The following is a 14,196-nucleotide window of genomic DNA, read 5'->3' on the forward strand; positions in this document are numbered from 1 at the left end:
CCCTGCTGCTTGTACTGTGAGCTCCACGTGAGACAGCGACTGCGTCCGACCTGATGATCTTATATCTACCCCAGCTCTTAGTACAATGCTTGGCACGTAGTAAGCACCTAATAAGGACCATAGTCATAATAATCATCATCCTGCATGATGGCTGTATTTGGCCGGACCTGGGTGAGCCCAGGGTAGTAGAAGTGTGGTGGGTTGCAGGTGACGGGGTGGGGGGACAGGAGTCCCTGCCGGCACCCAGGAACCTTGGCTGGGAACGAGGCACAGGGGGATAGGCGGCCGGTCAGCTGGGTCCGGAAGATGCCACCTTCACACTGTTTGCAAGACCCAAGTCGGCACTCCTGGCCCTCAAGCACCGGGGAAGAAGCCTTCTCTCCACGAATCAGACCCAAGTTCTAAAGAATAAGGGACTGGGGGCTAAGTAATTGGCTAGTCTGGGGTCCAGTGGGGCACCAGGCACAGCTGGGCACTTCAATATACAAGTGGACGGCAACTTCGCCAGGCTGAACCCGGGCACAGGCCTTGGCAGCTTTGGGTCAGATTGTTTCTTCTTCAATGTGCGACTACCACTGCGGGTTTGAGGACATTCTGCATTTTTGCTTTTCCTGCGGGGCCGGGGGCTGGTGGGGGGCAGCTGCTGAAACCTGGGGAGTTGGGTGGGAGGGCTGGGCTCCCAGACAAACAACTGAAGTCACATCAGACCACGGGCACGGCCATGACTCTGCTCTTGACCGTCCCTTCATGCGGGCAGCTCCCTCCCTTCCTTCTACTTAAAGCAGTAGCCGCATGGTGTAATGGATAGACCACGGGCCTGGGAATCAGAAGGTCATGGGTTCTACTCCTGGCTCGGCCACTTGTCTGCTGTGTGACCTTGGTCAAGTCCCTTCACTTCTCCGGGCCTCGCTATCTCATCTGTAAAATGGGGATTGAGACCGTTAGCCCCACGTAGCACAGGGGCTGTGTTCAACTCGACTTGCTTGTATCCACCCCAGCGCTTTTAGTACAGGGCCTGGCACATAGTAAGTGCTTAACAAATACCAAAATTATTATTATTAAGTCCTAGGGCGAGAGGCAGCCTGGGAACTGCAGGGCCCCGGCCTCAGGGAACAAAGCTGGACCCCGCTCCGGGAGCAAACAGCTTCTTAGAGAATAAAACCAGAAGATCAGTTTTGGGGGCAGCCGTTTTATTCTCCCCACGAGGACCTGGACCTTCGCTTAAACTCTCCAATCAAGTTCCCAGTGACCTCCTCAGGTTCTGGAGAGTGGCTGGCCCAGGACCACGAAGGAAATTCCTCCCGGCTCCTGCTCGCCAAGTGCAAGCCCTCCTGGCCCCGGGAAGAGCGGAGTTGAGGGCGACCTTCGTCAGGGGGGCAAGAGGCCTCCTTCCTTCAGGCCCGGCCCCAGCAGCCTCCAAGCAGCCAAGTGAGGGAAGATCTTGGGGCACTAGGAATTACACATACAAGGCAAAGGCCGATCAAATTCAGAAATCAAATCATAAAAGCAGCAGCAGCAAGCTCACTGTGTAATAAATATTGCAAAGCGCCCTCAGTTTCCCTTTTTACAAGTCATTAACCGTCACAACCGTCAACGCCTTGAACCCTGTTTTCTTCCCTCAAAACCAAGAGCCGAGGCGGTCTGAAGACCCCTTGAAGCCAATCGCAAAGAGGCGCGCTTTCTATTAACCAGCCAATTAAATTCTGTTTCCAGTTTTAAGCAGCCAATCTAAATCATTTCACATTGCTAAGTGACCTATAAAAAAATAATAATAAAACAAAAGCACCAGGGCACGGAACGCTTCCCGGGCAGCCGACGCGGAGAGTCGCAAGAAAAAAAAAAACCCAAAACAGAACACACACACACGTTTAAAATAAAATGTCAGAAATAAAAAGAAAAGGTTTCCGTTGGTCAAGAATGGAAAAAAAAAAGTTTCTTTCTTCAGCCAATCATGGAGTCCGTCCCTCTGGGCAAATCTGAGTGACACCACTGCTTTCTCTCGACTCACAGCCCAGCTGAGCAGCAGCGTAGGGAACAGGAGGAGGCTGGGGGATGCTTTGGAAGGGAGGGGTTTGTGTGTACATGTGTGTGTTTTTGTGTGAGAGTGTGAAGGGGGCAGAGGGATGGACGGGAAAGAACTCAGGAAGGGGTGAGGGGAGGAGGACAAGGGGCAGGTTCCTCTCAGCCAGCCTCCCAGATCTGCAGAGCTGTCATGGCCCTGGCCAGCCCCTGGGCCTCTCCCGAAGCTTCTCCGGCTACTGTCTCCTGTCTTCCGTCTCCGACCTGGAAAACGCCATGACCACGTCTTCTGCACCTGCAGCACGGACAAACAGAAGGGGTGGATGAGTGTTCTGGTGGTCAGCTCTGCCAGGGGAGCAGAGGCTGAGGGGGAGAAGGGAGAGGAGGAAAGTTCCCTCATCATCATCAATCGTATTTATTGAGCGCTTACCGTGTGCAGAGCACTGTACTAAGCGCTTGGGAAGTACAAGTTGGCAACATATAGAGACAGTCCCTACCCAAAAGTGGGCTCACAGTCTAAAAGGAGAGTTTTAACAGTCTAAAAGTCTAAAAGTTCCCAGTCTAAAAGTACCCTGGGTGACTGCCAGGGGAGAGGAGGAAAGTTCCCTGGGTGGGTCCAGCCTCTAATCATGGCACATGACTGCCGTGTGACCTTGGGTAAACCACTTCACCTCTCTGGGCCTCAGTTACCTCATCTGTAAAATGGGGATTAAAAGTGTGAGCCCTATGTGGGACAGGGACTGTGTCCAACATGGCCTTCCCAGACTGAGCCCCTTCTTTCCTCTCCCCCTCGTCCCCCTCTCCATCCCCCCGTCTTACCTCCTTCCCTTCCCCAAAGCACCTGTATATATGTATATATGGTTGTACATATTTATTACTCTATTTATTTATTTATTTATTTATTTTACTTGTACATTTCTATCCTACTTATTTTATTTTGTTGGTATGTTTGGTTCTGTTCTCTGTCTCCCCCTTTTAGACTGTGAGCCCACTGTTGGGTAGGGACTGTCTCTATGTGATGCCAATTTGTACTTCCCAAGCGCTTAGTACAGTGCTCTGCACATAGTAAGCGCTCAATAAATACGATTGATTGATTGATTGACTAACTTGTATCTCGCCCCATGCTTAGAACAGCGCTTTGCACATAGTAAGTGCTTAACAAGTACCGTAATTATTATTATCAGTGCTGTCAATCGTATTTATTGCATGCTTATTGTGTGCAGAGCACTGCACTAAGCGCTTGGGAGAGTGAAATATAACAATATAACAGACACATTCCCTGTCCACAATGAGCTTCCAAGGCTTGGGCAGACTGACTTGGGTTGCTACCACCCCTCAAGGGTCACTCCACTGGGAAACTCTTTACCCCACGCTGCCAGAGACCCTGCCTGCATTCTCCCTCTTAACATCTCTGCTTCCCCTGGTGGGACCCCCAGGCTCCTTCCCAGAACAATCACAGGACAGCCGGGTCCATGGGCAGTGAGCAGATGTATATATGTTTGTACATATTTATTACTCTATTTTACTTGTACATATTGATTCTATTTATTTTATTTTGTTAATATGTTTTGTTGTCTTCCCCTTCTAGACTGTGAACCTGCTGTTGGGTAGGGACCGTCTCTATATGTTGCCAACTTATACTTTCCAAGCACTTAGTACAGTGCTCTGCACACAGTAAGCGCTCAATAAATACGATTGAATGAATGACCACAGCGAGGATACGTGAGGAGCCCCCAACTTCCCTTTGTAACCCCTGCTCACCCAGGAACCATAGGCTGATGGAACAAGATTCACTCAACTCCCACGGGTGGAGGAGATATCAATCAATCAATCAATCAATTAATGGTATTTATTGAGTACTCACTACGTGCACAGCACTGTACTAAGTGCTTGGGAGAGAACACTATAACAGAATTAGCAGACAGAGTCCCTGCCCATAACAAGCTGCCCATGAAAAGCAGCGTGGCTCAGTGGAAAGAGCACGGGCTTTGGAGTCAGAGATCATGGATTCAAATCCCGGCTCCGCCAACTGTCAGCTGTGTGACTTTGGGCAAGTCACTTAACTTCTCTGGGCCTCAGTTACCTCATCTGTAAAATGGGGATTAAAACTGTGAGCCCCCCCCATGGGACAACCTGATCACCTGTAATCTCCCCAGCGCTTAGAACAGTGCTTTGTTTTGTTGTCTGTCTCCCCCTTCTAGACTGTGAGCCCACTGTTGGGTGGGGACCGTCTCTATATGTTGCCAACTTGTACTTCCCAAGCGCTTAGTACAGTGCTCTGCACACAGTAAGTGCTCAATAAATACGACTGAATGAATGAACAGTGCTTTGCACATAGTAAGCGCTTAAATACCATCACCATCATCATCAACAAGCTTACAGCCTAGGGGATATGAGCCAAACTGGAGAGAAATGGAGAGAATCCTTACTTGCTCTCATTTAAGACTGTCAAGCCTAGTGTTTTCCACAGGGGCAAACATAATGGGGGTAATGGGACCCCTGAATTTAGGGCGGCCCAGCCACGGCCCTGGTTGTCCCAACGAAGTTCTGAAGTCGAGGCACTTGTGGAGTGGTTCTGAAAATAGCTGGGCTATTGGGTCCAATAATAATGGCATTAATTCAACGCTTGAGAAGCAATTGTGGTGGAAAGAACATGGGCCTGGGATTCCAAGGACCTGGGTTCTAATCTCGGCTCTACCAACTGATTGCTGAGAGACCAGGGACAAGTCACTTAAGTTATCTGTGCCTCAGCTTCCTCTACTGTAAAATGGGGATTAATCCTACTCCCTCAGGTTGTGAGCCCCAAGTGAGACCTGATGGACTTGTATCTACCTCGGTGCATAGAACAGTGCTTGACACTTAGTAATTGCCTAATATCATGATAATAATAATAGCATTTACTATGTGCCAAGGACCTTTTAGCGCTGGAGTAGAGACGAGATAATCAGAGTGGACACAGCTCTTGTCCTACATGGGGCTCACAGTCTTTCAGGAAGGAAGTACAGGTATTTTATCCCCATTTTACAAGTGAGACACAGAGAAGGTCGTGTCCAAAGGCACCCAGCAGGCAAGAGGTGCAGCCAGGACTAGAACCCAGGTCCCCTGACTCATAGCGTTGTGCTCTCTTCTCCAGGAGCTTGTATCTCGTGCGTTGAGAGTTTTGGGAGTTTCCATTTTACGTGCTCCATCGTCCTGTCACTCTCTCCTGCCCCCCCACCCCACTCCTGCTCTCATCTTTACAGCTGTTTTGTCCAGAAAACCCTGGGATCCTGTCTGCAGTGGCTGCCCTGCTCAGTCTCCTTATGCTGACCAGGCAAGTCCCAAAGTCTGGAGCGGCTGGTGAGACTCGAATGGCTCAGCTTTCGTTTGTTTTCACCTTGAAACTTTGACCTGAACGCTACATGGCAGCGTAACTTAGTGGAAAGAGCACGAGCCTGGGCGGGAGAGGTCTTGGGTTCTAATCCACCTCTGCCATGTGCATGATGTGGGATCTTGGGCAAGTACTTAACTTCTTTGTACCTCAGTTTCCTCACCTGTAAAATGGATTCAATACCTGTTCTACCTCCTACTAAGACTGAGCAATGTGTGGGACAGGGACTGTGTCTGATCGGATTTGCTCCACCTTCAAAGTCTTATTAAAAATCACATCTTCTCCAAAAGACCTTCCCCAATTAAGTCCTTTTTTCCCCTACTCCCTCTCCCTTCTGCATCCCCTTTGCACTTAGATCTGTACCCCTTAAGTGCTTTTTTTTTTTGATGGCATTTGTTAAGCACTTACTATGTGCAAAGCACTGTTCTAGGCGCTGGCGGGGGCGGGGGGGTGATACAAGGTGATCAGGTTGTCCCACGTGGGACTCACAGTCTTAATCCCCATTTTACAGATGAGGTAACTGAGGCTCCGAGAAGGTAAGCGACTTGCTCAAGGTCACACAGCAGACATCAATCAATCAATCAATCGTATTTATTAAGTGCTTACTGTGTGCAGAGCACTGTACTAAGTGCTTGGGAAGTACAGGTTGGCAACATATAGAGACAGTCCCTACCCAACAGTGGGCTCACAGTCTAGAAGAGTGGGCTCAAGTGGTGGAGCCGGAATTTGAACCCATGACCTCCGACTCCAAAGCCCATGCTCTTTCCACTGAGCCACACTGCTTCTCTGCTTGATATTCACCCCACTTGGCCCCACAGCATTTATGAACATATCCACAATTTATTTACTTTAATGCCTGTCTCTCCTAGACTGCAAGTTCCTTGTGGGCCGGGAACTTGACTATCAACACTTGTTTTCTCCCAAGTGCTCAGTAAAGTGCTTGGAACACAGTGATAATCATGGCATTTGTTAAATACTTACTATGTGTAAAGCACCGTACTAAGCACCGGGGTGAATATAAGCAAATCGGTTCCTGTCTCACATGGGGCTCACAGTCTTAATCCCCATTTTCCAGATGAGGTAACTAAGGCACAGAGAAGTGAAGTGATGACTCCAAGGTCACGCGACAGGCAAGGGGTGGAGCCAAGGATTAGAAGCAGGTCCTTCTGATCCCAGGCCCAAGTTTTATCCACTGAGTCACTCTGCTTCTCACAGTTCCTACTTTTGGCAGGGCCATCCCCCCACGGCTCAGAGGCGTGGGTTGGACTCTGGAGTTGCGGGGGGAGGGCACACACCATGTAAGGGTTTGATAAAGGCTTGCGGTGGCACGGTAGTGGGGAGGAAAGCCTAAGGGGTCCCTGGATACATCCCCAAATCCTCGGGGGGCTGGGACCTAATCTGAAAAGCTTCCCCCGCACTGCTTTTCCCAAGAATGGCCTCTTACCCTCAGCCCCGGAATCTTCTTTCCCTTCTTCGACCGGTTTTGCTCTCCTCTGAATCTCGTGTCTAAGCCCTGTGGCTTCTCCTCCCCAACTCTGGTTTCTTACTCAACTCCTAGCCGCAGGGCATAGCGATGTTACGGGGGTGCTGGAGGAGAGGGGGCTGGGAGAATCACAGGTGAGAGAAGCAACCTGGCATAGCTGGAAACTAGAAAAATGGGGGCACTGCCAAAAGTAGGAACCGTGAGAAGCAGCGTGGCTTAGTGGATAGAGCACAGGCCTGGGAATCAGAAAGACCTGGCTTCTAATCCCGGCTCTACCACCTTTCTGACCTTATGTCTGTCTCCCCAGCCTCTAGACTGCGAGCCCACTGTGGGCAGGGACTGTCTCTCTTTATTGCTGAATTGTACTTTCCAAGCGCTTAGTACAGTACTCTGCACACAGTAAGCGCTCAATAAATACAATTGAGTGAATAAATGAATGGTAAGAGTTGGAGCCTGAGAGTCAGAGGATCTGAGTTCAAATCGCAGTCCCGCTACTTGTCTGCTGTCTGATCTTGGGCAAGTCGCTTCACTTCTTTGTTCCTCAGTTATACCTCATCTGTAAAATGGGGATGAAGACTGTGAGCCCTATGTGGGACATGGACTGTATCTAAACTGATTATCTTGTACCTACTCCAGCACTTGGTAAAGCTTAGCACGTAGTAAGTGCTTAACAAATACCATGAAAAAAAGGGTGGAAAGCAGATATGTAGAAACAACCAGTTCACCAGCCGGGGAGTGGATCATTACTTACCTTGGGTGAATGGCTATGTGCAAGGGTGGGGCGAAACTGATTCTCACTGATGGCTCATCAGGACCAAAAACCCTAGGGCAACACCCGGTGCCTTTCTTTCCCAACAACCAACTCATCCTTTTCCCAGATCCCCACACCTGTTTACCAAGAACCTGGCTCAGCTGATTCCTGGCCAGGCAGTGCCCTGTTCCTGTGTAACGTGCTTTGGGTGCGATCGCTTTTTTTCAATCTGAATTTTCGATTTGGACCCAGGCCTTTGTGAAATCACTTCCTTTGTCATGTTTTCCATTAACACTTCTAGGGATAGCCAGCAAAGGGGTGGGGATGGGAAGGGGAAGCGGAGGGACAGGACGGGTAGGACTGGGGCCTACCAGGGGCCAAAAACCCTCCCCGAGCAGACCGTTCACCCCCAATCCTCCTAGGCCCGGATGCCAGGCACCTGAAGGGGAAGGCGGGGGTGGGTATGTCTCCTGTGAGCCCAGGCCCGTGCCTCCCTCTCCCTCGGGCAGCCTGATCCCCTGCCCAGCTGCTGCCTCCCCCGCACCGTTCCCAGGGAAGTGGCTCCGCGTTGCTCCCAAACAACAACCCGGGCCGACCCGCGGCCTTTCCGGCACAATCCCATTGCGCGTTCAAGGAGGAATTCTTCCCGGGAGGAGGAGGAGGGGGCGGATTGGAATGGCACAGACAAGAACAGTCACATACAAGGACGGCTGTCGTGCAGCAGGGTCTGGCATATGATGATGGGTGAGGGCGGAGGGGGCAGGCGAGTGAGGGGAGCAGAGGGTGGGAATCCTGGGTACCCGCCCCCAGGAGCGGCGGCCTTCCCTGGCCCTTCCACCTCCTCGGAGGCTCGGCTGTCCGCCCCCTTCCCCAGGACCCCAGAGACGGAGAGGCTGCTTCCCCCGGGCGGGAAGCACCAAGTGGAACCGAGGCAGAGCCCGCTGGGACCCCAGCAAAGCCAACTGCCACCCCCCTGGGGAGCGTTGCGGCGGAAAGGCAATGAGCCAACCACAATTAACCAACTCAACCACGGGCCAACCAGGCCCTTCCTTCCACAATCCCCTCCCCACAAGAAGCTTGGCTGATCACCCAGCTGGGTCTGCCCGGGGTGGTCTAAACCTCCTCTATCTGGTTATCCGAACTCATGGTGCGATCCAATTAAGGCTCTGGATGTTCTGCTCTCCCGGCTACTGATCCCATCACTCCCTCGCCCCTCCCAGTCCTCAATTCGACTGCAGAAAGCCAGTGGGTGGCTTACAAAACCAATCTCCTACCACCACCGGGGTCTGGACACCCCCGGGCCCGGCTGCTCCCTGGGAGAAGAGGGGAGAAGCAGTCGGGCGGAGGCACGAGTCATTTCATTTTCTCCTTCCCTGGCGCTCCTGCTGCTCCTCTGCTACCTCAAGCTGCTCTCCCGTTCTGGCTCCCCGCTCACCAGCCCCGGGAAGCCCCGCAGTCCTTCCCTTCACATCTCGGGAACATCCTGTTCCCTCCTCACACTGAGGACGGTGCAATATCACTGCAGGAAGAATTTCCTAGCAACAGCAGAATCAGAGATTACATCATGCCCTGCCTGGCAGCTGAGCTGGGTACCTAACAGATGCTGATTTCCCCCCTCCCCCATCTCACTCCTTACCTCCCTCATGACCTGCCAGAGAAAGAGGAGGGGGAGAGTGGGAGGATGTAATAAATGGGGAGGTCTGCAGAGCAATCTCATCAGCAGGAATCCTCGGGTGAATAGTAACGGTTGCATCCCTCTTACTTCTTCCTTTGCTAGAAAGGGTCTCCCCCTTCTCCCTCACCAGAACTAGGCTGCTCTCTGCCATTAACTACAGGAGCCAAAAATAGCATTGGCAACTCAAGGATGCTGAGAAGACTGCAGTTCAGTTGCTTCTGGGAGAACCTGGTTCCCCTCTAAACTAGGCTCATTATGTGCATGGAACTTGTCTGCTAATTCTGTTGTATTCTCCCAGGTGCTTAGTACTGTACTCTGCACATAGTAAGCGTTCAATAAATACCATTGATTGAGTCCCTTTCACCAGTTTCCTGCAAGGGGGTACAGTTGGGAGACATAATCCCTCCCTCCCCACATCCGCCAAGCTAGCTCTCTTCCTCTCTTCAAGGCCCTACTGAGAACTCACCTCCTCCAGGAGGCCTTCCCAGACTGAGCCCCCTCCTTCCTCTCCCCCTCCTCCCCCTCTCCATCCCCCCCGCCTTACCTCCTTCCCTTCCCCACAGCACCTGTATATATGTATATATGTTTGTACGTATTTATTACTCAATTTATTGATTTATTTTACTTGTACATATTTATTCTATTTATTTTATTCTGTTAATATGTTTTGTTTTGTTCTCTGTCTCTCCCTTCTAGACTGTGAGCCCACTGTTGGGTAGGGACCATCTCTATATGTTGCCAACTTGTACTTCCCAAGCGCTTAGTACAGTGCTCTGCACACAGTAAGCGCTCAATAAATACGACTGAATGAATGAATGAATGAATAAATAATCCCAGGCCTTCCCCTTCAGATCCACTTCCTCCTAGCCTGAAGTCTAGAAACAGGTTATTTTACTTTAAGCCCTCTGGAGGCCTTTCCATTTTACGGGCACAGTCGCAAGTCATTTCTCCCACATCCTTCATAGCCATGTCTGAGCCTTGGATGCCCTGGAAACTGAGGCTCGGGGAGGGAAGGTGACTTTCCCAAGGTCACCCAGCAAGTCCTCAGTGAGGCTAGGACCAGAACCCTGGTCGCTTCTTGAAGCTGTTCCCCTCCGCTGCCCTTTGGTCCTCTACTGGGAAACTTTAGCTCCACCTCAAGAATTCTTTAGATTTATTTTTAGAATTCTTGCCCCCTGCCCAACCCCTGCTATACAGTGAAAGGTCAAGGCAAGACTACCGGGGATTCCCGGCGGCCAAGCTGCAGAATCTCCAGCTGAGCAGCAACGAGGGTCAAGGGGTGGTCGGCAGACTGACGTGCCCGAGATGGGTGGAGACTTTCAGAGAGGCTGCCCATTCTGTTCTTTTGATTAGCCAGTCACAGAATTGAGAATGTGGAATTTTCTCTATCTTACTCTGGGCCAGGATATTCTGTTCTCTCATCACGGACTGCACTGGTCCTCCCAATTGGCCATCCCGTACCATATGCTGCTAGGCAGAGGGTGATAGAGGATGAGTGGGTCAATACAAACCATCATTGCTACTCCAAGGGCGGCAGCATGGTCTAGTGGAAAAAGCACGGGACTGGGAGTCAGAAGACTTGGCTTAATAATAATTATGGTATTTATTAAGCACTTACAATGTGCCAGGCACTGTACTAAGTACTGGGGTGGATATAAGCTAATCAGGTTGGACACAGTTCCTGTCCCATGTGGGGCTCACCATCTTAATCCCCATTTTACAGGTGAGGTAACTGAGGCCCAGAAAAGTTAAAAGAGTTGCTCAAGGTCATCCAGCAACCGGGATTAGAACTCGGGCACACTAGCTCCCAGGCCCGTGCTCTTTCCACTAGGCCACACTAATGAATGGTCCACCATGATTCAGGTCCTTAGAGCTTGATTTCTGGACTCCTGCCCTCCCCGAACTTCAGTTTCCAGGGCATCCAAGGTTGCTGGGTTTAGTCGAAGGGTAAATACGCTCTCCTCCACCACTGAGCTCACCTGCTGACTCTCAGCTTAACTCGGACCCTGCCCGGCGGGGGCAGCTGCAGGAGAAGGGAATTGCAAGGGGGTGGGGGGGGCTCCAACAGGCTCCTCCTGCCCCAGCACATTTCAACCCCCGGAAGGCCAGAACCGAGGCACGCCAACCCCTTCTCATAAGCTCTTTAACGCTTCATCTCCCGGGCACCCGGCCCACCTGCGGCTTCCAAACTGATTTCAATTCATACCCTCCAGTTTTCCCCAGCCCCCTCACCCCCTCCCACTCTGCAGGTCCTTTGGGCTTTAAGTAAGGCAAGGGCAGGATGGCCCCCTCAGCCCCCCTGCAGTGGGCAGTGCCACCTGCCCAAACCGGCACAAACCCGGGGAAGGGCCGGGACGCAGGCAACACCCAGGAAGGGAGGGTGAGTGAATAATCAGGGAGCAGGCAGATGAGCCCGGAACCCCACAACCTCCACAACCACCCTCCTTAGGCCTGGTTCGGGTGATGTCAGCATGCAGAGCTTGGGGCAAGAATGAATGAGAAGCGCTGCAGCTCCTCCTCCTCCTCCTCCGCCGCCACAAAGCCCTGGGTTTTCTGTTTTGTTTCTGACTTTACAATGTAATAGCAGGCCGTGGCCCAGACAAGAGGAGGAAACAGGGCCACAAAAGGAAGGCCGCTGTTTGTCCAGAGAACAGTCACCGTGAATAATTGATCTCCCAGCCAGACGGTCCCGGGCTTCTTCCCCGCAGGGCCTCGGGCACAAAGCGGTAGCCCCTGCTCCGCCTGCCAGGGGCTCTCAGACCCCGGCTCCCAAAAATCAAGTTTGTGGTCCCAGCCTGGGGGAGATGGCTAGGCCTGAGCCCTAGGGTGCTGTTCTATGGCCATTTCTCCCCCTCGGTGACCTTGGGGTCATCTTGCCTAGAGAGACTGGAGTTTTGTCACCCCCATTTTAGAGGGGAGGATATTGAGGCCCAGAGAAGTAGAAAAACAGTGGTATTTGCTAAGAGCTTTCTAGATGCCGAGCAAGCATAATAATAATAATGATGACATTAAGCGCTTACTATGTGCAAAGCACTGTTCTAAATGCTGGGGAGGTTACAAGGTGATCAGGTTGTCCCACGGGGGGCTCACGGTCTTCATCTTCATTTTACAGATGAGGGAACTGAGGCACAGAGAAGTGAAGTGACTTGCCCTAAGTCACAAAGCTGACAATTGGCGGAGTCGGAATTCGAACTCATGACCTCTGCCTCCACAGCCCGGGCTTTTTTCCAGTGAGCCACGCTGCTTCTCTGTACTGTACTAAGCGCTGGGGTACACAGAAGATAATCAGGTGGGACAGCGTCCCTGTCCCACATGGGGCTCACAGTCTAAGGGAGGGGAAGTGACTTCTCCCAGGTCCCAAAAGCAAGTCAGAGAGGAAGCCGGATGAAGAGCCAGACTTCTGGAGTGCCACCCAGGACTTTGCACACTTCCTTTACCTGCTCCAGACCCTCGCTTTGCCCAGAAACAAGAAAGCCCAACCCAGGGAGGTCCTGGGACAAGCCACCATAGGTTTCTATCTGGACTCCCAACAGGTCCCTTGGCAGGGGACTGGATTGCTTCGACGGTCACTCACTAGCACCAAAGTCCGGGCCAGTGATCCACTCCAACGCTCCTGCCTGCCTGCTAGAGAAGGTAGGACTCTAGCCCTCACCATAATAATAATAACAATGGCATTTATTAAGCGCTTACTATGTGCAAAGCACTGTTCTAAGCGCTGGGGACGTTACATGGTGATCAGGTTGTCCCACGGGGGGCTCACAGTCTTCACCCCATTTTACAGATGTGGTAACTGAGGCACAGAGAAGTGAAGTGACTTGCCCAAAGTCACACAGCTGACAATTGGAGGAGCTGGGATTTGAACCCATGACCTCTGACTCCAAAGCCCATGCTCTTTCCACTGAGCCACGCTGCTTCTCTAACCATGACATAGCTTGCAGCATGGGGGTGGAAGAACACCTGAACTCCTGACCAAGACTTCTTCTACCCCCACCACTACCCAAACACTCACCCACTCAGGCTGGCTTTACTCCTTCGGGCCAAGTGGGAGACAAAACAGACCCCACAATCCCCAGGAGCGACTGGAACAGGGAAACTGGTCTGGCCCAAGCTGAGACTCAGACAGTGGGGCTGACGCTCCTGGTTACTAAGAATTGGAACAATGAGAAGGGGAAGGCGGGCATGGCATGTAATAATAATTGCGGCATTTGTTGAGGGCTTGTGAGTCAAGCACCGTACTAAGACCTGGGGCTAATGGTCTAAGCAGGAGGGAGAACAGGTTTAAAACTCCCAATTTATATAACATACATCATGTAAGTACATATAAATCATTTTATATTCATTTACATTTCATATCTATATAACTCCCATTTTATATATCACATATATAAATATGAACCATATGCACAAAATTATTTATATTTTATTTATATAAACCTCTTCCCCACCCCCTAGACTGTAAGCTCACTGTGGGCAGGGAAGGTGTCTGTTACATAATTGGGTTGAACTCTCCCAAGCCCTAAGTCCAGTGCCCAGCGCACTCAATAAATACATTTGACTGATTTTACAGATGAGGTAACTGAAGTGCAGAGAAGCTAAGTCATTTGCCAAAGGTTACACAGCAGACAAATGAGAAGCAGCATGGCTTAGTAGATAGAGCACGGGCCTTGGAGACAAAAGGATTAGAACTCAGATCCTCTGGCTCTCAGGCCTGTGCTTTTTCACCTAGGCCATGGGGCAAGCCCCTGGTCCAAACCTCTCTCATCAGGGGCAGATCTGTTGCAAAAGACAAAAAAACCCTGTAACCCTTCAGGGATGCAACAGTCTCACTATCAAGTTAAGGGGGCTGTGCACACCCCTGACTTATCTGCCCAGAGACACTCCATGGGAGACTGACACCA

General features: G+C 51.3%; 1 protein-coding gene across 4 annotated transcripts in view; it reads right to left on the reverse strand.

Moving 5' to 3' along the window:
* Positions 1-994: 994 nt before the first annotated feature.
* Positions 995-14,196, reverse strand: part of CTNNBIP1 (catenin beta interacting protein 1) — a 91,425-nt gene continuing 78,223 nt past the window's right edge. For all 4 annotated transcript variants that reach the window (XM_038746568.1, XM_038746565.1, XM_038746567.1 and 1 more), the window contains one exon: positions 995-2,314. In XM_038746568.1, the coding sequence (XP_038602496.1) occupies positions 2,256-2,314 (59 nt within the window). In that variant the 3' untranslated portion in view covers positions 995-2,255. The remainder of the gene's footprint in view (positions 2,315-14,196) is intronic.

This window comes from Tachyglossus aculeatus, chromosome 5 (genome assembly GCF_015852505.1).
Source record: "Tachyglossus aculeatus isolate mTacAcu1 chromosome 5, mTacAcu1.pri, whole genome shotgun sequence".
Lineage (NCBI taxonomy): Eukaryota > Metazoa > Chordata > Mammalia > Monotremata > Tachyglossidae > Tachyglossus > Tachyglossus aculeatus.